This window comes from Propithecus coquereli, unplaced genomic scaffold, assembly GCF_000956105.1.
Source record: "Propithecus coquereli isolate 6110/MARCELLA unplaced genomic scaffold, Pcoq_1.0 Scaffold171, whole genome shotgun sequence".
NCBI lineage: Eukaryota > Metazoa > Chordata > Mammalia > Primates > Indriidae > Propithecus > Propithecus coquereli.
The window spans coordinates 3925309-3949066 of record NW_012141747.1 but is presented as its reverse complement, the minus strand read 5'-3'; the positions used below and the strand labels follow the sequence as shown (position 1 = coordinate 3949066).

The window sequence follows — 23758 nt, the reverse complement described above, 5'->3', positions numbered from 1 at the left end:
ACACAGTTGCTCTCTCTCAATTTTCCCTGGCCAAGAATTCCCTTGTCACTAATTATGACACCAAGTAATTTCAAGTTCATGGCTTTGCACTAATAAGATCAGTTTCTAGGCTTCAAGTTGAATTAAGTGTTGTCATTCATTGACATAAATTCTTACAGGTTTTTTTTTAAATGAAAGTTTGGTAACCACACCAGTGTCACTTTAATACTGCGGCTGTCAAGCAGTGAATGTCGTGCATTTGCTAAATGTCAGGGGAGGAGGTGAAGTCACACTGTCACCAGTCTGAGCTTGCAACTTATGAAGAACACGCTGACCTGGATCACATTTTTAAAATAAGTGTTATTCTGTTCAGTTGTGTCTATATCCCAAAGGCACAAACTGGTGCCTGTTTAATTGGTAAGTAACATAGGAAAAGGGGCTTGGAAGCCCATGAATTTACATTTACGTGCATGTAGATTCCTTATATTCAGAGAAAAAGAAAGGAAAAATGCAGACACTCCCCTTGGGAATGTTATTTATAATTCAGCTGGGTTCATTCACCACTTGTTATTGAGAACCCACTGGATTCAGCTGTTGTCTGAATTGCATGTTTATTCAACCATTAGCTAGTATTTATAATACAAAAAGATGAGTTTACTTTTTTAAAAAAGCTACACGATGCAGCTTTAAAAATTAAATGACAGTGTGGCATCTGTTACTTTTTGGATCAGTATAACTGGATTTCCATCAACTGTCAATTACTTTGGTGCCAATTATCTAGTCCTCTCTTTTATTCCACCGGTGGCCTCTCTTTGGTCATTTCACTGCTTGTTGACACCCTTAGTGAAGGTGAGTGACAAGGAAAGTGACAGGAGCTGAGATCCTCCTCTGTCAACGAGGTTGCTGGTGAAGAAGCTGGCATGGAATAGAGGAGGAAGAGGAGGAGGAGGAAAAGGAGGAGGAGGAAAAGGAGGAGGAGAAGAAGGAGGAGAAAAATGAGGCTTAGTGGTCCCAGAAAACCTTCCTGGGGAGGCCACCTTTGTGCTTCCCTCTCCCCTGAAGAACTGAGAATTAATTAATCATTATATCTTAGCACTTGTCCCTATACTTGGCACTTACTTAAGTGCTCAGTACATATCACTTGAACCTGGGGACATTTTACACAATTTCAGGTGACATCCTAGCCCACTGATCTCTTGAGGGTTGCTTATTTTTACTATAAGAGACAACGCCATTTTTACTTTTCAAGTTTGAGGAATCTTTCCACAACTTTCTTAGTTCAATGGCTGAGCAGCTATTTGAGTTGCGTGTTTATTTTACTGTTATGGATTTTAAATCAGTTGGGACACATGGCAATCGGAATGCAACATACATCTCTCCATATGATGGAATGCAAGAGTGCTTTTTTATCCTATTATATCTCTATCCATAAAAGGAGAAACAGTTTTATTGTAGCTGTCAGCCAGAAAAATTATCCATATTGCTAATGGGAGGAACAAATGATAACAGCCTCTTCGTTCATATAGATAGTGACAAAATTATATTAGCTTCAGCCCTAGCAGATTGAGAAACATTTCCTCTTGTAAATAGTCCAAGGATCTGCAGATCAAAGTACAATCATTTGGTTGTTGCCATTCTTGACTTAGCTTTCTGGTCCAATACACTGGAAAATTCCTTGCATTTAAATTTTCCATGTATGTTTGTTATATATCTGTATCTGTATCTATCTACCTATATATGAAATGCTCTTAAAACCATCTACTGCAAGTGTTTGGTGTTTTGAGCACCTCAGTCTAATACTCCTGTTTGATCATGTTGTTAGGTTAGGACTTCTAAATGCAAATTTTCATGTTTTCCTTATATATCATTCTAATCTCCTGTTTTTATAAATGATTAAAGTTCACATGAACAATTTATACCACCGAACCCTAATTATCAACGTAGTTGGCCAACTGATTGCACTCCCATTACATGCCCCCTCATCCCCCGGGGATTAATTACCACCTCCCTGGCTGCTCAGCAAAGGCAGTGGAGAAAGTGAGGGGAAGTGGAGGTGGGGGGAGGGTGGGAAGAGGCCAGGCTCAGAGTGAGGGTAGGGTCGGGTGCAGCTGCAGCCACGGGGAGAGGAGACACGTCCTCATGGGCCACCCTTAAACTTCCCTAAATCCAGTGATCTTGGATTGTGTTCATTAAACAAAACAAACAAAAGATGCGGATTTAGCTTTCAACCCCCAAATTCTGTGTCCTAATTAGCTATTGAAGTCCAAGTAATATGCGAAGACTACAACTTAGTACTCTCGTTTCCCAGGGACGTCTACGGAGGCGAATAAATGGACCATGTCTACACTCTGGGTGGAGGTCAGGGATGGAGAAGTGGACGGAGGAGGATGAGTCTGGATAGCAATTGTTCCCGTACAGCACTTTCCGTTCTCCAGACGCTGTCCCTGAGGAGATGTCCTCTAACTGGATCTTAGGAGAGCCCCCCCCTGGGGGAGCTACGGCATCTGTCACTGTTATAATTTTGGGGGAGACATTTGGAACCATTTCATTTTGTGACTCTCGGCAGGGTCCGCGGTTTGCAGTCTGTCTCCTCAGTTGCACCGTTAGCCGTGAGAGGGCAGGAGCTCCTACTTTTGCAGCGGCTCCACCCGGGACTGAATGTTTCCTGCCTCATACAGACATCATTCCCTGCTTGTTGGATAGCTAAAGTTGAAGACAGGATTCAAGCTGAACTCTTCAAACCCTATCTTATGCCTTCTAGACTTGTCCTTGACACATATTTTTTTTCCCTAAGAGCCTAAATAATTTTCAGCATCATTTTATCATTTCTCATTTGTCATTTTCAGCCTCTCCGGAGCATTCAGGATGTTATTTTTATTCAGCTTCTTCTCTTGTTTCTCCTCTATTTCAAACTGATGCTGGGAATGGAAGTTATACTGGAGTTTCAGTGCTGGAATTGGGCGAAGGATGACAGGGTATTTTTTTCCTATGTAAGAATCATTTATGCTATTATAAAGATAAAGTATTTTGGAGGAAAAAAGCTTTCAGGAGTAAATCACTCTTATTCTTTGCCTAATACAATTTATAAAAAACAAAAATGCTTCTCTTTCTGGCAGCATAAAACTGCCAACAGCCCACAATACAGGTGTTTAGAAACGTAAGACTCATTAACACTATTTGCCTTTGCTTTCTGACACCCTGAGTGCCAGCTCTAGTAAGCACTGGTTATTCTATCTGTCCGTAAACCCCACCGGGACTCAGGGGTGTGTTCAAAGTTAAGGCCTCGATTCCCTTTGAGAGGGACATTTAAATGACCAACTGCCGTGAGAGAGAATAGCCACAGTGTCAATTAGGCGACCTTTCCGCCCCTCACCATATTAGAAAAGGTTTTGAACTTACATGTCATCAAAGACAAGTTTCTGCCTCTTGCAGTCCCTGTGGCCGTTGGAGCCTGGAGACCACGGCTCTGTCTGTGGCCGCGACTTGTGGAGGGGAACGTTTTCGGAATTGTGAGCTGCTTTCTAAACAACAAACAACACACGAGACTTTGAGAAATTAGCCACCTAGCTGAACGAGGAACCCATTACATAGAATACCTTTTGTTCTACACAATATCTTTGTGTTCTGTATTAGAATTGGTGGTGATTTTGTTTTAATAAAGAGATATATGCATTCTAGGGCTTGAGCTGAGGGATCAAAAGGAAGTCTTATTATGGCTACCCTCACAGATCTGGAATCTGAGGTTTGGTGAGGTTAAGTGACTTGACCAAGCTCCAAGAGCTGCTGTGGTGGGCGCCCAGGGTTCAGGCCCCACTTTCCCAGTCCGCTCGACCAGTGGTTGGCCAAGCTGAGTGTGCATCGGAATCCTGCAGGGGGACTGTTAAGACACAGATTGCTGGACCGCACCCTGAGCGCTCCCGACTCCAGAGGTCTGGGGTGGGGCCCGAGATTCTGCATTTCCATCAAGTTCCCAGATGACCCTGACGCTGTGGTCCAGGAACCAAGCTTCCAGAACCACTTCCCTGTAACTGTCCCTCGCAAAAGAGAAGTCATTCAGGTCACAGGTGGACTGGTTCTTATTAGCCATCTGAGAAAAATAGAAAGAGTCAAAGGGAATCACTAGGAATTATTTAAAAAAAGGAACACATTCATCTATGGAAAATGTAAAAATCACATCAACCAGGGATACAAATATTTACATAGCACCTATTGTGCGTTAAACACATGGATCATAAAACAACTGTTTTTGGTTAGGAAATGAAAGTTGATTTCTCTGAAGTAATTAAAATTGAGTATATACAAATGTTTCTATAAATACAGACTGATTTTACGTGTCACATTTTAGGGGTTAGATTCTACAGCTATATATTTGTAGGAAAATCGGATGATAAATTTTTAAAACCGTTCTTAAAATCCTTCAACAGTGTCCGCTTGCTCTTGATAAAAGGCGCGATACCCGCGGAGTGGCCCCCACAGCCTGCATGTCTGGCTCTCGCTTTCTCTCAGCCACTCTCCCCTGCAGTCTCTGCGCCTCGGACTCAGGGCCAGTTTCCAGTTTGTCCTCAGGAACTTTGCATATGCTGTTTTTATCTGCCTGTAATGCTCTTTACCTCTTACCACACTGCTACTTGCCTTTTAGAGATCTCACATCAGGGGGCCAGCAACCTATGGCCTGTGGGTCAAACTTGGCCCTGTTTGTAAATAAAGTTTTACTGGAAACTAGTCATGCCTATCTGTTTAGCTATTGTCAATGGCTGCTTTCCTGATACAATGGCAGCGTTGAGCTTTGTGACAGAGATCAGAGATTGTGTAGCCCACAAAGCCTTTAGCTATTTATTATCTGACCCTTCACAGCAGCAGTTCTCGACTGGGGGCAATTTGACAATGTATGGAGACATTTTTGGTCACGACTGGGAGTGGACTGCTACTAGCACCTAGTGGGTGGAGGCCAGGGATGATGCGAAACATCCTACATCGTACAGGACAGTCCCCACGACGAAGAATTACTCAGCCCAACATTTCAGGAGTGTTGAGAAACCCTGTTTCACAGAAAGTTTGCCACTCCCCATACTAGACCAAGCCTCTGTTATGAGAGCTCCTAGTTCTCCTTGAGTTTCCTCTTGGCACTCAGACTGTTGGCAGTTAATTATGGATGTGTGCGATCCCCTGTCTAAGGTCCCGCCCCAGCTGGGCTGTAAGCTTCACGTGGGCACAGAGGGACCATTACTGCACCTCTGGTGCATAGCACAGTGCCTGGCACGTACTAAGGACTTGCTGAATAGCACCTGTTTGGTGAAAGAATGACTAAATGAAATCTGAAATCGGTTTATAATTCTCTGCACATCATCGTTGCTTGTGATATAAGGATCTAGAGGCAAAGAAAAATTTCGTTTTTTTAAAAGAATTGGTAGCTTGTTACTCTATATTTTTGTAATATGGTCTCCTCAGATTCGTTCAGCCTAGAATTAAAGATAATTGCTCCCAAATGAGGGTCCATGAAGATAGTTAAGTTCCCGAGGATGCGATAAGACTTATTAGGCTCTTGCAGGACCTCCTGCCAACATTTTTATATCTTTAATTCATGGGATAAAGTGTTAAATGCTACCCCCACCCTTGCATCTTTCTTTGTAGAGTGCTGTTCTCAAGTCCCACCTCTCTCCCTGCCTCACAAAGCCCAGATGGTTTTGATGGGCATAGTGACCTGGGAGAACTAACAGGGAGAGTTTGGAATTAATTAATGCCCCTGAGAGGATGAGTGGTCCAGGTTACCAGCAGTTAGAGACGAGCATGGCAGTGAAGATGAGCTAACATGTAGTGTTAGTTACACAGGTGTCCATAGGTGCTGGGGTCTTTAGATGATGCTGTCTCTTTCATATCTTATCACCACTGTTTAGCAGATAAAGAAACAGGCTCAAGGCCGGGCGCGGTGGCTCACGCCTGTAATCCTAGCACTCTGGGAGGCCGAGGCGGGCGGATTCTTTGAGCTCAGGAGTTCAAGACCAGCCTGAGCAAGAGCGAGACCCCGTCTCTACTAAAAATAGAAGGAAATTAATCGGACAACTAAAAATATATATAGAAAAAACTAGCCAGGCATGGTGGTGCATGCCTGTAATCCCAGCTACTCGGGAGGCTGAGGCAGAAGAATTGCTTGAGCCCAGGAGTTTGAGGTTGCTGTGAGCTGGGCTAACGCCACGGCACTCACTCTAGCCAGGGCAACAGAGTGAGACTCTGTCTCAAAAAAAAAAAAAAAAAAGAAAAGAAAAGAAAAAGAAACAGGCTCAGAGAGATTAAGTAAGTGGCCCAAGCTCACACTGCAACCAACATGTGAGGCTGGACTGTGAACCCAAGTCCTCTGTTCTTGTCCCAGGGGAGTGCCGGAATTGTCCCTCAGCATATGGCTGGAAAAGTGGTGGTGGCTGGCGGGGGTCCCCCGCTGTGGCTGCTATACTGGTCGACAAGGGTGGAGTGGGGGCCTGGCAGTTTTTGGTGTGAGGTTTCAATCCCAGATTTAACTCTGCCCTGGGATAAGGAATTTTTCCCTATGAAAAGGTTGGTGGTTCAAAACTCCTAATTTACTTTGTCCTGGGACGGTATTACTTTGAGGTCTTTTCTTTTCAGAATGGGAAATAAAATGCTGCCAAGCCCTGGGTTTCTTATTCCTCAGCTCTCTGTTGCGGGGTGAAGAGGTGCTCTCCCCTGCCGGGTCTCCCTAGAAGTGGCATTTGGGGATTCTCAAGGGGCCTCACTCATGTGTTTAGACTGTGCTAGGCTACAGACAGAGGGTGGGGGTGCTCCATTTCATTTTGATTTTAATGGGGAAAGGAAGAGCATCAACAAACCGTGAGGTCTCCGGCATGAGACTGCAGCTGGTTGTCGGCCTTATGCTTTTTGTTAGAAGAAGTGGAAGTGAACAAGCTGTTGCCATTAGGTCGGCTGGAAGAAGTTAGTTCATCGCTGGAGTATTTGTGTTTAGAGGCATCGGAGAGGGGTGAGACGGGCGACCGGAGCATTTTTTCATTTTTATTTATTGGTATTGCCACACTGAAAAAGGAAATTACAGTAATGGAATGCCACAGAGTCATTACAGGGAAAAGTAAATGTTTTATATATGACCCACACCTCCCATCTAAGACCTGCTGGTAGCAACGAGTTCATTGGGAATTATCATACCAGCAAACTCTATGGTATTAGGACCATAACAAACAATAAGCAAATCTCACTCATTGTTTCTTTACTCATTCTATCAGGATGAATAGTAATTCTGGAGTTAGCACCAAAGTAAATGACTATGAATAATTACACTTTCATTTTTTGAGATTTTCATCCAAGGATCTCAAAACACCCAACGAGCAACTTATTGTTTTCCTAACAAGCGTAAGTAGCAAGTAATGGAAAAAGTCAATCAACAATGATAAAAAGACAACAATTATTTCTAAAAAGATGTTTGCTACCATCTGAGCTTGTACTAATTATTACGTAGGAAATAATAGAATCACAGAATAACCTGCAATACATGAAGCCAACTTTAATTGTTGAGTTTCTGAGTTAACCAGGCACTGATCAGAATAAATACAGAATACAAAAACTGCCACTAGAAGTCACAATTTCTGATTCTTAGCTCCTAATTGCCTATGTTTGAATATAACTTCCTCCAAAACCAACCATCAGAGGAGAGGGATTTACTTATAGTTGAGTCTTTGCAATGTATATTTTATTGCTAGGGCTCTCTCCATTACTTTATTTTTTTTTTTTAAAGTATTATTGGGGAAGACACATTAGCCTGAAATAAACTCAATCATTGCTAATTTAAGATGCTTACAGAGGTCACCTGATAGAGTCAGTTAAAAGACTGGTAAAGGCATTTAACAAAGATTTAGTCATTATTCCTGGGGTTGAGGTCTCTTAATTGCACGTGTTGGTTATCACTGCAAACAAGCCATTAAAGTCACTTCAAAAAGCAATTTCCTTAGTCGGTGGTCACAGTAGAGAAATTACAAACAGAGGCCTTTAGAACAAGCAAGAAACTGAGATTTATAATATATGCAAATGAATACATGCGGGGATAGAATTTCTGGTGATAGATCTCTGGTTCCAAAAGCACTGTGTGTCTAACAACTCAGAAAGAAGTGAGAAGATGCGTTATAAAAAAACTACTTTGGGAAAATCAAAAGTGGCTCATCTAGTGAAGGTGAAGACAATGATATGCAAGATGATGTGAAGGGCCTGAATATAATTGTTTCTTGAAATGTGAGTGAAAAAAGACAGTCTTCTAAGTATTATTTTACATACTTCATGTTTTCTACTAGGCATAGAAAACTAAGTTATGACATTAAATATGATCATGGACATATGATCATGGCTCCTTTTTCATCACTGCAAGTTTATATATTCAAGTCGACAAAAGAAACTTTCTCTGGAGCGCCTCTTTGGGATTGGCAATGACCCTATCTCTGAGATTGTTTTATTGCACTAGTAAAACTTGATAGTAGTAATTGCAGTTCCAGAGGGTACCCAGACCACCTTTCCCAGAAAGAACTCTAAGCATTTTCATATGTGTTGTGTCATTACTTAACATAAATAAAACTATCAGGGTTGGGAGGCTCTGCCAGGCTAAATCCCTGGAGCAAGAGTTTTTAACCTGGGGTCCACGAACTTGGACGGAAAAAAGTTACATCTTCATTTTCACTAACCTGTTCTATTTCTAACTGAAATAGAACATTTCATCCAATTATGAGTGAAGGCATGAAACCAGAGTCACGGTTTAGCAGGAGTAGTATTAGCAACATTTGTGATTGTGTCACCAGTAGAAATCACAGGTATTTTCATCTCATTGCAGTTGTTGTAGACATCTTGAGATATTGCTTACATTATTTTGGGACCATATTTTCCCAATATTTTGGGCTGCTGTCCACTCTGTATGGACTGTGCAGCTGGCCAGTCTCCGCGTGCAGCTCTCCCTCCTGCTCAGACCTTCAAGAGCCCTTGCCTTTCATTCCCAAGGTGACCCTGATGCCGAAGTGGGCCTGCGTGTGTGTGCCCTCGCTCTCCAATTTCCTCGCCGAGTTTTAGCACTGCTCTACATCTTTTCCTAACCTTTCAGTTTACATTTTTATGTGTTGCACTGAAACATTCATCTCCCCTTAAAAATTCTACGTATACAGTCCAGGAGAGTGAAGAGTGTCTTAGAGAGGAAAAGTGGTTTCTGTGCTGTGGTATTTCAAAATGGAAAGAGCTGCTATGACTGATGATAAGCTACTTGCTTATAATAAATACCTGGGACCTTGCCTTGCTGGAGAGCTATTTATCACAGAAGGAATTCAGTGTGAGGTGGGTCCATTTGGAACCCCTTCAGAGGAGTGACTGGGTGGCTATTTAACCTTGGAGGCACAGACCCTGTCTGATGCCACAATTTTAGTCTCTATCCAAGAGCTTTAGGTGCATCACATGGAGATTCAGTTCGAAGTATATAATTCTTCATCTGTGTAATAAGCGTAGTGTTCTTATGAGTTTAGTTTGTGACTACCATTAAAATGCTGATTTGAAAATTCAGTTATTAAGTTTTTTAGGGGGAAGGGTGTGTCTCAGTGAGTGCAGAACTGTGTGTAACTAGTAACTGGTCTATGGTTACAGAGAAGTACCTTGTACAGCTATCTGGAGCTGTGGCTCGAGGCACGTGTCCAGCCATAATTATAAGCTTAGGTTAAACTGAGGGGACAAAGTCTGCAGACCCAGACCAAAGCAGTCCTCAAAAATCTGACACTCCCACAATATGGCACGTGACTTTCAGATCCAGAGATCCCTCCAGCTCACCTCCACCTTGGAGGGAACGCGCATACCTGTTGATGCTCATGTTACAGTGGTTTGCAGACAAAGAATTATTGGTGGAGGTGGCCAGGCGCGAAGAGCTCTCTTTTTCTCCCTGGGCCTTCTTGATCTCCCTGTAGTCGTCTTCGTTGTCACACTGCACAGGAATAAGCAAGAGTCAATCAGCTCTGGATTTCAAGGGGTCATCGTGAGTTCCCGGGCACCGACTTCCCTGAAGAGTGTCTTGAGCAGCTGTGCTCCTGGCCTAGGTTCCCAGTCAGCTCCTCAACGAACAAGGATGAAATCATCACTTTTACTAATGACAGCTATTGAGAGGAAAGGCACGATGCCATGATCAAAATTTGGGAGGGAATATCTGAATTACAAAAACTACTCTGCCATCAACAGGCCTAGGAATTAGCCCTTCAAAGCAGCCCTGTTTTGAATTCCCATTGTCGCTTGAGTCTCTCATCTTGGCATTTCTTGGAATCAGAGTAAGGTGTAGCAAGTGTGTATTTTCCAGGATTAATGCGGTAAGGGCAGTGGCAAGCTTGGACCTTTCTGCTTTACAATTCTTGCCTTTTGTGAATTGCAAGTAGAGGTTGTTACCTTTTGGTGCCTTAATCCTAGTTTTCAATTACTATCCCATGGCATCTTACAACCCTTAAAGCACATTTTTATAAAACAGTACTTTGGATTCTTGTTGCCACTACTGTGTTTAACTTTAGACGTGTATTAGGGTGCAACACAAATGCACTCAGAAAGTACTATTTTCCGTGAGATAGCAGGAACCCAGCATGGTATCTGCAGGGCTGTCTGCAGTGTTTTCCAGGAGACAACTGCCAGCACCAAAGACATAAAGAATCTGAACTTTCTAGCTGGGATTTTGTCACACAGTGTCTGCCACCAGGGGTCCCAGATGCTTACACTGTAAGAGTGCCCCTGTGGAGGGACCAAACCAAAGCTCCAAGTCCTTGGCTTCAGGGCCCTAGCAGGGTGAGACTTGGCACCTTTCATAGCGAGGTCTATGGGGTCCCACCTTCAGCACCCAGTACTAGGGTCTTAACGTCCAGGATACCAAGTAAAGAGTATTATAAAAATGTTCTTTTGCTTCTCTTGTGTCTGTGTTTAATGATGATTCATTAGTTTTATGAGCAGAGCCAGGTATCAGGCTTAGCATAAGTTAAGTTTGGTAAATTAAAATAAAAAGAGCCATAAAGAATACAACTATTTAAATACAGCATATCATGGGATTTATATATATGTCTTTCTGCACATCTCTTTATAGATATCTCTGTATGCCTAGATAGCTATACATATTCCCAGTCTATCTATATGTTTATCAATGTCTATCTCTGCATATTTCATATATATATATTTTTTTCCATCAGCCTATCCATTCATCCATCAATCACAGAGGTAACGTCTACACTCATCCCCAGATGACTGAGTGATTGAGTCCTTCATTCAACAAAAATTGAACACCAAAAAATAATCAGGAAGGCAGGGTGTCTAGAGGAAAACAGGAGGAAAGAGGGGTAGGGAAGAAATGGGCCAACATGTGTTACTAAGTTGTAATGTTTGAATATATTGCGTGAAGCTGACAACACCCCTGCACAGATGTCACCATTTTACAGAGAAACTGAAGTTCAGAGAAGGTAAGGTCACCAGATTAGGGTCACCCAGGAGGCCAGTGCTGACTATATAATTTTCTGGGTCCAGTGAAAAATGAAAATGCTGGGCCCCTTATTCAAAAAGCAGGAAAAGGCTGGGCACAGTGGCTCATGCCTATAATCCTAGCATTCTGGGAGGCCAAGGAGGGAGGATCCTTTGGAGTTCGAGACCAGCCTGAGCAAGAGCAAGACCCCATCTCTACAAAACACAGAAAAGTTTAGCTGGGCATGGTGGCATGTGCCTGTAGTCCCAGTTACTTGGGAGGCTGAGGCAGGAGGATGGCTTGTACCCAGGAGTTTGAGGTTGCAGTGAGCTATGATGATGTCACTGCACTCTAGCTAGGACGACAGAGCAAGACCCTGTCTCAAAAAAAAAAAAAGCAAAAGAGTGATGTTATGAAGTATTCAAATACCAAACATTTTCCTTTCTTTTGTAGTCTCTCCCTTGATCTGTCACGGTAGCGTTGGTGGTGTTTACAGTATCTGCTATTCCTGCTGTGCTCCTTTAGGCACAGGGATACCTGGGGGGTGAGCGCAGCCTCTCAAGGGCCGGGCCTGCCCTGAGACTGGGCTCATGTGCACGGCCCCCCAGCTCCGGCTTTCCCCCTCCTGCCAGTTGTGGGATCTACCTGTGGTGCCCGAGTCCAGGCAGGTGTTTCACCCTCCCACAGCCCACCCCGCTGACCCATGGTGAATGGGCGACCCCCAGGGGATTGCAATCTCCCCTCCAGAATGCCTCACTGCCTGGAAAGGGGTTGGGTAAGACCCTTCCTGTGCCTGCGCCTGGGCCCCTTCTGGGGATGAGGGCAGCAGTGGTTCCTGGACCGAGCCAGGGAGGGGAAGGCTGCACAGGACCAGGGGGCTGAAGAGCAGGCAGAACCTGTCCTGTGAAAATAGGCAGGAGGTGGGCCGCAGGTGAGTCAAAGCTCCACATGCCCCTGCACAAACCCCATCACTTACAAAATACAAATTCAGAGATAAAAGGAAGAATCTCAAGGTGGCAGCCACAAGCACTAAGCTCCAAGGGCCCTGTGTGACTGCGCACCAGTGCAGTCCCATGTGCCCGGCCACGGAAAGCTGGCCCCGAAGGAGGTAAATGGTAGAGATGGGATTTGAGGTCAGGTCAGTCTGGTGTCAAAATCCACACTCTCCACTACACGTGAGCACTGTCGGGGCAATGCGGATCTACGTAGGGGCCCATCGTGGGTTAATGGCCAATGCTGGGTGGAAACCCTGCTGGGGAATTTTTATAAAATTGCCTTTGCATCTGTATTAAGAGAAAAGGCAAATAGCTGCTTTTCGAAGATATCTCTTTTCATAAACTTTCTTGCAAGGGGTTCGAATTCTAGTTTATAGGGATAAGTTATTTAATGTTACCATGTGAAAAAACACATTCTTTGGTACTTCAGAATAAATTTCCCTGGTGGTGGGTATCCTTCAGGTCATGAAGATGACTGTCATCGAAAGGGGACTGGGTGTCTTCTCCATGCAAACTTCCAAAGTGAGGAATACGTTCATCTAGGCCAGGACAAGCCAACAAGCCTTTCTCCTCAGTCCCCTCTCAATCAAGGATTTGAGACAGCTGTAAAACCCACGTATCCAAGCTAACTTTTCTACTGACAGACCAGATTGCCCTTTGAAAACTAGAAAATATCACACAAACCTCAGGCTGACTTCTATGGCAGGGCTTTGAAGACAGACAGCCTGGTTCACTTCTGGCTCTGCCCCTTATGACCTACATAACCTCAGGCAAGTTGTTTCAGGCTCTCTGAGCCTCAGTTTCCTCACCTGTAAAATGGCCATGACAATAATATTTGCCTCATAAAGTTATAAGGACTAAATGATCTAATGCCTATAAAGTGCTTAGAACAGCATCCCTCACAGGGACACATATGATATGTGTTAACTGTTATTAATGACTTTGTCCTAAATTTGGAACCATCTAGGAGTATTGCATCCTTTGGTTTGTCACCTATTCTGTTTTTCTGTGGTCCAAATTACTTTTGAAGATACAGTAACAGGATGGGATAAAAATCCTGAAAATTGGCTTTAATTTATGATTAAGGTATTCCCTGCTCAAAAACCTTCCAAATTGGCTATGTGTTCAGTGTCTGCTGCCAGAGGCATCTCCAGCTCTCCCTGTGCTTGAGTTACCTTCTCAGTCTCCTGCCTCACCTGTTCCACCTGTTCGTCCCTTCTGCTGCCACTTCATCCCTGAGCCTCTACTTAGTCACGTGTCCCTCCTCTTCAGGGCCCTGTTCCCAGCCCTCTCCACCAGGAAGCCCTCCTTGATCAACACTACTGGAAGCAACAGCTGCTGGCTCTGACGCTGCAGGCGGGGGCCCAGCGTCAGGCACTTCTGTATTCATTTTCGCCCAGGCACAGCCTTGAACTCCATGAGGCCGCTGGCTTCTTAGGTCGATGAGTGATTCCACCATCAACATCAGCCCATCCCTCCCAGCAAAGAGGGGGGTCCACCCGTGTTTAGTTTTCTCACAGGCCCTACATCCAGCTTGCGTCTGCGCAGTTGATAAATACCTCCCGTATGACTATTTCGACATGCAGTGGGGCAGGGCTTAATTACCTATAACTGTAAAATAGGAATAATAATGGTACTTCTTCATCCGGCCGTTCTAAGGACTTCGCTGACTTAATATATGTCAAGTACTTACAACGGTATCTGGCGTATATAAAGTGCTACAGAATTGTTTGTAAGGTAAGGACAAAAAACTGCTGCCGCCTACAATGCAAACCAGCAGGCTACTTGTGCTCTAGCCCCTCGTCCACAAGCTAAAGGAAAGCCCCCTCCCTTCCACAGCCCCGGCCCCACTCAGCCCCAGGCCTACCTTGCGTTTCCTCTTGGATTTGGGCAAAGCCTTTTCGGGGGGCGTGTCTGAGGCGTGGCTGGGCGGTGCGCTCTCAGCGTCCTTGGCTGCAGGAGCGCTCAAGACCCCCGGCTCCTGGGGCAGATGTTCTGGGATCCTGGACAGGAGGGTCAGGTCAATTTTGACCCAGAGAGACCTGACCTCATCACTGTCCTTCAGAGGGGAGAGAAGTTCGTTCCGGCCAAAGGGGACCAGCGTGTAGAACTGCTCTTCCAGCTCCTTGGCAATGTCAGTGGTGGTCCTGGCGTTGATGGAACCTACGGGGGCCCGGGGGCCGCCGCCACTGCTGACGCTGTTGGCAGCCTCCTTCAGCCTCTGGTCACTCCCGGAGGAGGAGGAGGTGGCCACGGTCTGTGCTTTGGACAAAGGGTACTCTTCCTGCTCGGACTCCAGGTCGGAGTCCGAGGAGGAAGACGAAGATGATGACTCTGTCTCAATGAACTCCTTGGATTTGGGGACGATCCTGCTCAGTCCCCGCGTGCGGCGCTTCTCACAAGTCACGGAGGAGCGCAGCTCCTTGCGGTGGCTCGCTCTGCTGTTGCCGCAGGGCCTGGTTTTGGTGGGCTCTGGGGGGACCACTACGCTGGCTCCCAGCGCGTCCGCGGCCGCGGGCTCCTCGGGCCGGTGGCAGTTGGCACTGTCCCCGGCCGAGGTCCTCTCGGTGCGCCTGGTGGGCTTCTTGCCCGTCGACCTCCGGGCAGGCGCGGGCGCGCTCTCCACGGGCGCGCCGGGCACCGCGGGCGGCGCAGCTGCTGCTGCGGTCACGGCCACGGCCGCCGGCGGGGACTTCTGCTTCACACCTTTACTCCCAGGGGCCTTGTTCGCTGTCCTCGGCCTCTGCTCCTCCTTGCAGGTGCTCTTGATTTCCTTCTCTCTCAGGCTGGTTTGGCAAACGTCGGGAAGTTTCCCACAGTCCTGCACCTCGTCTTTCACAGGGGTGTAGTATTGATTGCTCTCTGGCCCGTGGCTTTCATTTTGGATCAGAATAGGAGGCTTGTGGGGATTAACTTTGTTCAGCCATTTATCCAGCTGCCACTTGTTAGAGGATGCCGGTTCAGCCTGAAAGCAGAAAACCAGTGACAACAAAACATCTTTTATTTCAGGCTCACTTAAAAAGAGCCTGTTTTATCTTGACTTACTCCTCTAAGTGTACGAGCAGAAAACGAATGGGCTGGGAGCAAAAGGAAAACGAAAGCATTAGATGCGTGTAGCAGCCCTCAACTGGCACTCACGATGTCTGCATGGTGCTGCTCTTACTGGCCGGAGGCACTTGAAGGTCAGTGCAGCATTTCTGAAGTCTATTTGGAAAAAATAAGGGGAAGCGCTGTGGCTCATTAACCCAATTCCAGCACTTTTGAGTGTTACACAGTGTATGTATTTTTACAATTACACACACACACACACACACACACACACACACACACACACTTGAAATTCCATGAAACTTAACTGGAGAATAGTTTGGAGGCCCTGAGTGTCAAAGCACTTGTTTTTTGTTAAGACTTAAAACTTTGGGGGAAATCTGAAGAGGGGGCTGAGCGGAACCTACGATCCTAAAGAATTAACATATAATTTACGTATGTAGTGAAGGCAAGTGGGGCACAGTTATTTAACAGCAGAAGCAATGACTTTGGCAAGATGGCTCCTTCAGCAGTATAGAACTCCTATTTCAAAGGGACTTGTTTGTGCCTATACACTTTGGCAGCCTGACTTGGTTGGTCCATCCTCAACCTGCTTCTATCCATGTTTCAGACCTGCAGGTGATGATAGAAACCTCTCCTGCAAGCAGTTTTGCTAATTTAGAGCAAATCATAGCACAGGTTTCAAACTCTGGCTCATAGATTGGCTCTTGGGGTGAGGGTGGAGAGAAGGTTGGTGAACACCCTGAAATGGAATGAGAAGTGTTGTGCAGATGCATTTTTTTTTTCTGGAAGAGGTCCATAGTTTTCCGTGGAGTCTCTAAGAATCCATGTCTCAAAAAAGCTTAAGAACCAATACTTTTATAGGAAGTGTTGATTCCTAATAAAAGCCCATTTATTCAGCATTATGCTTATTAAGAGAAAAGAGGTATATTGAGAAGTATCCAATTCTGGCCGGAGTATTTTCAATTTTTGACTTAAGCAAAATGTGGAAAATATTTTGGGTGATAAAGGTGATGTATTTTTCCTTCCCTATGGCTTCCCACACTCTGGATTCGTGGCATCCACTGTTTCAGGGGAGATTAGATATCAGCCTAGAATGAGAAGACACCACTTAGCTTTGTGTTTCAAACTTGATCAGCTCAAGTCTAGAACAAGGCAGGTTCCTTTGTGGAAGGAAAAAAAAAATAGTTTTTAACATAATAAATTCCAAAAGCTTCCCTCTCTGTATCAAGGTGTGTTTTTTAGCAGTGAGGGCTGTGTATTAAGAGCAGAACTCAGGGCTCTGGGCATTGTCACCAGCAGCAAGGATCTAAGAGGGGTGAGGAGGGGGCTGTCTGCTAGACACAGGAGCCCTGCCTGAGTCTGGAGGAGTCTGGACATAGCTCAGGAAGAGGGAAGCCTCTGATGGGACAGAGGGGGTGGGGTCCAAGAGGAATTGGCCACTCAGTGTGGGGATCAGGCAATCAGAGCTATGGCAGGGACCACTGACATCCTGCTGGTTGCCCCAAACCAGATGAGACCAACTACACTTCACGGCGACTAGCACAGGGTGTCCAGTGACTTGGAGAAACAGAAAATTTCACTGGAGGCCAGAACGAGGATGGAGACCCTTCCCCTCGGGCTGTGAGCATGGAGAAGCCCCTCCTGGAATGCAGGTGTGGGAAGGAAGACCCTTATGGCCCTGACAGGGAGTCTGGCCTTTGACTTGACATTCTGCCGTGTTTATTTTCGTGCCACCAACAGAACCAGGGCTCTAGAGCAAGATGCAAAAGAATAAAAAGATCTATCTTTTTTGCACCTACGAGTTCTGTAAATTCTGATCTTACTTTATTTTGGCTTCTCTGGAGAAAGGGAACGAAGGAAACCTACAGAGCACACCTGGGCCATGCTGCAATTGGAGATAGCAGCAGAGTGGGCCACAGAACAGTTTCTTGGCCGAGGGGATCCCTCACCTTCCCGGAGATTAGCTGAGAGTGTCTGGAAGCTGATTTAGTGGCAATAACCTCTGGCTTTTACTTTTGTCTCCTGCCCCCACTTCTCTCATGATGTGACTACTAGCAAGTCAGTGCCTCGTCCTGTGCCTCCACTTCCCTAGATAAATGGGACATAGTAGAGATGAGTGGACGCGGGAGGGGCCTCTTGCGGCAAGGGTGCACACTCCGGGAGAGGGCACCGACACTATGGCGGGGCACACCCCTCACACGGCTCCGCCACTGCGTTTCACTCTAGTTCTCCCTCACTGCCACCATCCAGAGCCTTCCAGAGCTCACGTCTCTTATGTGAGAGAACACGGGAGGTTGTTTGCAGTCAAAACACAGCTGCACACAGGCAGATTCACGCCGAAACTTCCTAGCGGGAGCATTAACAGTGAAGGGTGAATTTAATAAATTTAGTACCGGCCCCTTGCCTGGTGTGCTTTAGGGTCATTTTTTCTGCACTTCACAGCTGAAGAAATCAGTCTGAAGTACCATTTTCAGCACATCACTAAATCACACTCTTTCTCAAGGATCTGTAACAGCCTCCTATTGCCTCTCAGACAAAATCCAAATTCCTGAGGCTGGCATTCAAGAGCGTCCATTATTTTGCAATCATCTTTCATTGCCAGAATACCTACGATATAACTCCCACTTTACATATATTATCTAATTTAATCTTTACACATAAGAAATGTTATCACCCCCAACTCATAGATGAGACTCAGAGAGGTTAAGTGACAAGTCCAAAGCCGCACAGTTACCAGGCTCCACCAAGACTAAACCTATACTTATCTAGGTTTAAAGATCATGTTCTCTCCACTGCTACTTCACCTCACCTACCACTGCCCTTTGTCATAGCCTTATGAAAGGGGGATCTGATTCCTTTGACAAATGTTGGTCTTTAACCTAAAATGACAGAATTAGATCTGATTTTTGGAGAAAACACCAATAACTCTTCAAGCAATTCCCACTGCCCTCTGTTACACCCAATTGTATAACCTTTGATGTCTGTATTTGCTTCATGTGTATATTGTTTGTGTCTTCAACAAAGCCAGAGGCTTCTTTCAGGCCAGGGCCAGGTCTCTGTTCGTTTGTGTCCCTCACAGCATCCATCCCAGGTTAGTGGGACAGACTGCTATGACTCTGCTCCTAATAAGAACAACTCACAGCGAGCTGTCACTCAAAGCATATTATTTATTCCTCACAACAACCTCACAGATCAGGCAAGACAAGAATATTAGGCAGGGATGAGGCATTTGTGGCCAAGGAAGCTGAAAGGACAAAGAGTTTGGTGGCAATGAGGAGAGAAAATTCAGGGCTGCAGACGCTGGTCCACTGGCCTGAAGCTGGCTTTGGTCCACTTCCTGGGCTGTCTGCCCAGGGTTTCTGCCCAGGGATTTTGTTTGCTGGCTCGCTGCTTTGTGTTTCCAGCCATGACTCTCCTCTCTGATTGATCTTCCCTCTGATCCATGCACAAGCTCCCCACTATACCTGCTTCATCTAAATCTTCCTGGCACCCACTGCTATGGACCCAATAGGTGCCTATTGCACGAGATGATTGTTGAATCAGTGAGCAACTTGCATCCCACTTCTGCTGAATTTTAAGAATGATCTAGGGCAGCATTTGCCAAAATGTGCTTTTAGTTCATATATCCCATGAAGAAGAATTTCCACAGTCAGATCAACTTAGGAAATGCCACAGTGGAAAGCACATAGCAATATTAAGGGCTGGGTGATGATGCCTGAGGAAAAGCAATGGGGTAAAAACTACCTTATCCCAGAACGCCTCAAAATTAGGGACCAGACTCTTATTCTTCACTTAATACTTATAACTTGGGCGACACTGATGGATGGAGCTCTGTGTATTGGCGTAAATGTGCTAGCTGAGTGGAAAGGCAGCTTCCCCTGCAAAGCTCTGGCATAAGAGGATGTACCATGCCAGGAAAGCAGATTAGACTCCAGTGAAAAAATTTAGGTTGGGAACAACAACACAAACATCAGGCCATAGAGAGGGCTCTTCCATGTGAGCTTATGAACATGATGTTACCATCCTATGGCAGTTCATGTGAAATGAACTGGCTCTCAACACGCACAGCCATAACTGCTCATATGGAATTCAGCTGGCGTGTGCAGGGGGGGAACACAGGTGCCTTGGGACGTCAGGCATGTCTCCTTCTACTCCCACAGCAGGAAGCTACAGCAGGGAAGCAAGGGCCAGAAACGTTTTGCTTCAAAGCAGCACAAACCGGTTTGAGCAGTGGAATGTGAGGTGTGTGGTTATAAAGAGACCACTTGTCATGTGGGGTTCAGAAAAAGGAGTCTCACTGCTCTCTCCAAGGTGATCTGGGCCAGCTTGGTCACAGTGGGACAGCGAGGCTGAAGAGGAAGAGCAGGATGATGCTACTTCCCGTCTTTGCCATTTTCAGTCTGCAAACTCATTTTCTTTCAAAAGGGTGTCTATATTAACCTTGGGAAAAATGTTAAAAGAACCTAACTTTTATTCCAACGAATACATTCCTTTCTAGCAGAAAGAAATAGTGTGCAGTGTGGCTAACATATCACTTGCCACTTCTGCATTCCCTCTGCGTAGAGAAGCAAGCAATTCAAAACCGTATGTGGCCTCAGGTGACTTAAACTTTTAGGACCCCTTCAGGAGACTCATGCTCCCTCCTCTCCCTAGCGAGGGGCCTCTGATAGCTGCCGGAAGAAATGACAAGGGCCTCCTTTCATTACCTAGGAGTTGAAGGCTTTGTAATTATCTCAGTGACATTTAGAAAGAATTTGCTTAGAGCACTTTATAACTGTACTGCTCTTAGGCGAGGTTTCAGCCAACTCAGGAGCTCTAAGAGTCACATTTCAGCACGAAAATAAGACTGAATGTTCAAGAATTTAACCTGCAAAGTCACAAAGAAAAGCCCGCACAGTTCATCCTCACAGACACTAACGTTATTTTTAATCCACCACCTCCCCCTGACTTGCACTGTCCCTGGGACCCAGTAATTTCTTATAACTAAATATTCTGGAGTTTCTCAACAAATTATGGCATAAAGCAGGCTTTAAAGAAGCCGCTTAACTCCTCTACTTTTTTGTTTAAGTAGTGTATTTTCTCATTTGGAATTATCCCCATTAGAATGTTAGCGCTATGAAGACGGGCATTTTCTGTCTCGGAATTGCTGTATTCCGGAGCCAAGCACTGTGTCCGTGGCTGGTGCTCAACAAATATTTGTTGAACGGACGTGAAATGAGTGAATGAATAATGACTGAGCGAAATGATGAAGAAGGAATATTAATTGAGTTTCTAGGAAAAGCCAGGGTCATATCGACCTGTGGTTTTGACAGGTGAATGTTGCTAAGGCCCTTCCCCTAAGACAGAGAGACAGACAGAGACAAGAAGCTCACGGGAAGGAGAGCGGAGGCTGGAGACGCGCAGCTTATTCAGGATGAATGGGCAGTCATTCCTCTAGGGCAGAAAGCTGCTGGGGAGGAAGTGCGGATGTGGGGAAACAAAACTTGCCCAATTTCTCAGTGCTCCTGCAAAAAGCCTCAGCCTCCTGAGAGGAGAAAGAAGGGAAAAAAAACCTGAGGGAATTTCAGAGTCCCTCTATGAACTTGAGCTGGAAACCTGACTGCTTTCAGGTGTGATCATGTCTACGGCACAGGTACAAAAGCTGGAGATGAGGTGCTGCTCCAGCCCGTCAAGGTGCCCCCCTCTCACTGCCATGGTTTGTAGAAGTGGGTTTGGGTCTATTTCAGAACCTACTTAGAAGTTTGGCCCCCAAAATAGTACAGAGGGTTCTAAGAAAAAAACCCCTATAATCATGGTAATCCCAAATGTTTATACACTCGAGAAGAAATTCTATTTTATTCCTTCTTTAGAAATCAAAGGTTACTCTTGGAGCTCCATGGCCTTGAGAAGTTTTAGCCTTCTTCATGCTCTGAATTACTATTTAATTTCCCCCTTTCCACTTTAAAGTAGAAATAGCAATGGTTTTTATTGGTACCTTATAATGTTTTTATATGAGGCACCGACATCTTCCACAGAGATACTCATTATAGCTATAAAAGGTTTCATCATTATTTGTAGGTCGATGCTAATATTTCTTTATATATTTTCACAAAGAAAACACAGTTAAGAAGGTTTTATTAATATTTATAGCCTTTGTTCTTCTGATCCGTGACAAACAGCAAAAAGGTAAGATTCTGACCATGTCTAATCCATAAGAGCCCATTCCCTGTGATTTACGGGTGGTCACACTTCCCAGGCGGAGAACTTCCCCATCTAGTCATTGCCTTGGCTGACCCCGGGGGAGACCCGATCTGTAGATTATTCCCCACCAGTGATGCTTGCTGCATACTTGGTAATTCTGGGAGTCAAGATAGAGATCTGGGGGCAATGGAAGTTGATGCTTCTGTACTTCAAAGGCAGCTATGTAATCAGGACACTGTGAGGAGGGGACAGAGTGAGGAAAATGGGGAGCCTGAAGCCCGACAGGCTCCTCCTGTCTAGCACGGGCTGGGGGTCCACGGGAGGGAGGGGAGGCGGCTGTGGGAGAGCCAGGGTTCCAGGAGTCACTACACTCACAGGACAGGAGTTGGGCAGAGGAGGGCCCGAGTCAGCGTAGTGCTTACCTCGGGGCTGGAGTAGTGGGGGGCCTTGCCGCCCTCACTCTCGCTGGAACTGCTCTCCGTCTCCGAGTCGGATCCTGAGCTGCTCTCTGAGTCACTGGAGGAGCTGCTGCTGCCGCTGCTGCTGCCGCTGCTGCTGCCCTTGCTGGAAGGCACCGAGGCTCTGCAATTGGGCTGCTGGACCACCGTGCTGCCAGCCCACGAGGCCCCCCGGGAAGGAGAGGGAAGAAAAGCCAAGTGAGCGAACAGGAAAACACCACCACGCTGTCACACATTCAAAGGGAAGAGGAGGCACACACAGCCTACACATCTGTCAACAATGACCTGGAACTCAAAGAGCAATCGTCAAGGTCAAAGGCATCTTAATGGTTAAAACAAATTATATACAGAAATAAAATTGGGAATAAAAGTTGGTGCCCCTTGGTAGTTGGGCACTGGTTATTTATGTGGCCATTTCAGAAGGGAAGGTGGTGTAATATCTGAATGGCTGTTTCTATTTTGCTGCTGTTCTGGAAATGGTTTTTCAAATGCATCCCCAAATCCAATCATCTTCAAAAATGCAAGGAAATCCAAAAAGCTTGAAATATTTTGCAAAGTGTGAAAATGACTGCTTTATTTTTGCCCCAGAGGAAAATGCAGCGTGATGGCAGGGACCAGGAAGACGGCTGTCAGGAAGGGCAAGGCGTTCTGCTCTGCGCTTTCATGGCCTGCTGGAAGGTTCCAGAGACTGTGGGACTGTCAAAGTTAAAGTCTTGCTTCCCCCCTTCTCCCACCCACGGAGTTGAGTGCAGCAGTGGTTACGGGAGCTGGCACGTTGTATCAACAGGAACCTTCCTTTGAGCCCTTTACTGAAGAACCGAGGATCCCCACTGACACGTTTTTATATATTCCAGACTTTCACATTCAATCCAGTGCAGTAGCTCATAGGAGCAGCATTTCAAATTTACACTTGATGTTTATATCTGTGCTAAAATTTGCCAGAAAGCCATTACATGCTCAGAGATAACAAGAAAAGTCAATTGATACTTTCCAATGGTAATGAATTAACCACAAAAATTCAAATAGCACACATCCACCCAAAAAGTGTTTGAGCCAAAAAGAAAATTTCGGTACTCACATAAGATTCAACATCTTCAAAGTCCTTTATTGACTGAATTGAAACACACCTGAGTGTGTTCCTTTGAGCTCTAGCTCTAAACCCAGAAAATGCTGGTCACCTTCTTTTTATGTTGAGTCAGCAAATATCTGTTTGCCATTTCCAACTGTGACCACTGCCTCAACAGGACTGAACATTAGTGAAGGCCAAGGGCCGGGGAGCTCGTTAGGCTTTATGATCTCAGGTGCAAAGCAGCCCGGACGAGGTAAAGGACCCTTTTCACCCATCCCTTAAATCTCTGACAAATGCTTTGCCCAAGGACAGACTCTCATAAATCCAGAGGCTGGGGTGGGAGGGATGGAGGTATGCTTATTGGAGCCTTGCTTCTATAAAAACCACAAGACAAGAAACTATCTTGCAGGAAACCAGAAAATAAAAGCACCTTTTTGAACAGCAGGGTTAGGGGAAACCAGAGCTTAAACACAACCTTCCCTAGTGGTTTTCATTTCTTCCACTAATGTCACGGTCCATACCGACTGTCTGACAAAATTCTTCAACATCAGGCAACATTTGCACG

General features: G+C 45.5%; 1 protein-coding gene across 1 annotated transcript in view; it reads right to left on the bottom strand.

Annotated features, from left to right (window-relative positions):
- Window positions 1–23758, bottom strand: part of AFF3 (AF4/FMR2 family, member 3) — a 506791-nt gene that overhangs the window by 21363 nt on the left and 461670 nt on the right. Inside the window, exons 12-16 of the mRNA XM_012641885.1 lie at window positions 22089–22275; window positions 14303–15400; window positions 9816–9940; window positions 6819–7020; window positions 3379–3500 (exon numbers count right to left, since the gene is read on the bottom strand). Of these exons, the coding sequence (XP_012497339.1) occupies window positions 3379–3500; window positions 6819–7020; window positions 9816–9940; window positions 14303–15400; window positions 22089–22275 (1734 nt within the window). The remainder of the gene's footprint in view (window positions 1–3378; window positions 3501–6818; window positions 7021–9815; window positions 9941–14302; window positions 15401–22088; window positions 22276–23758) is intronic.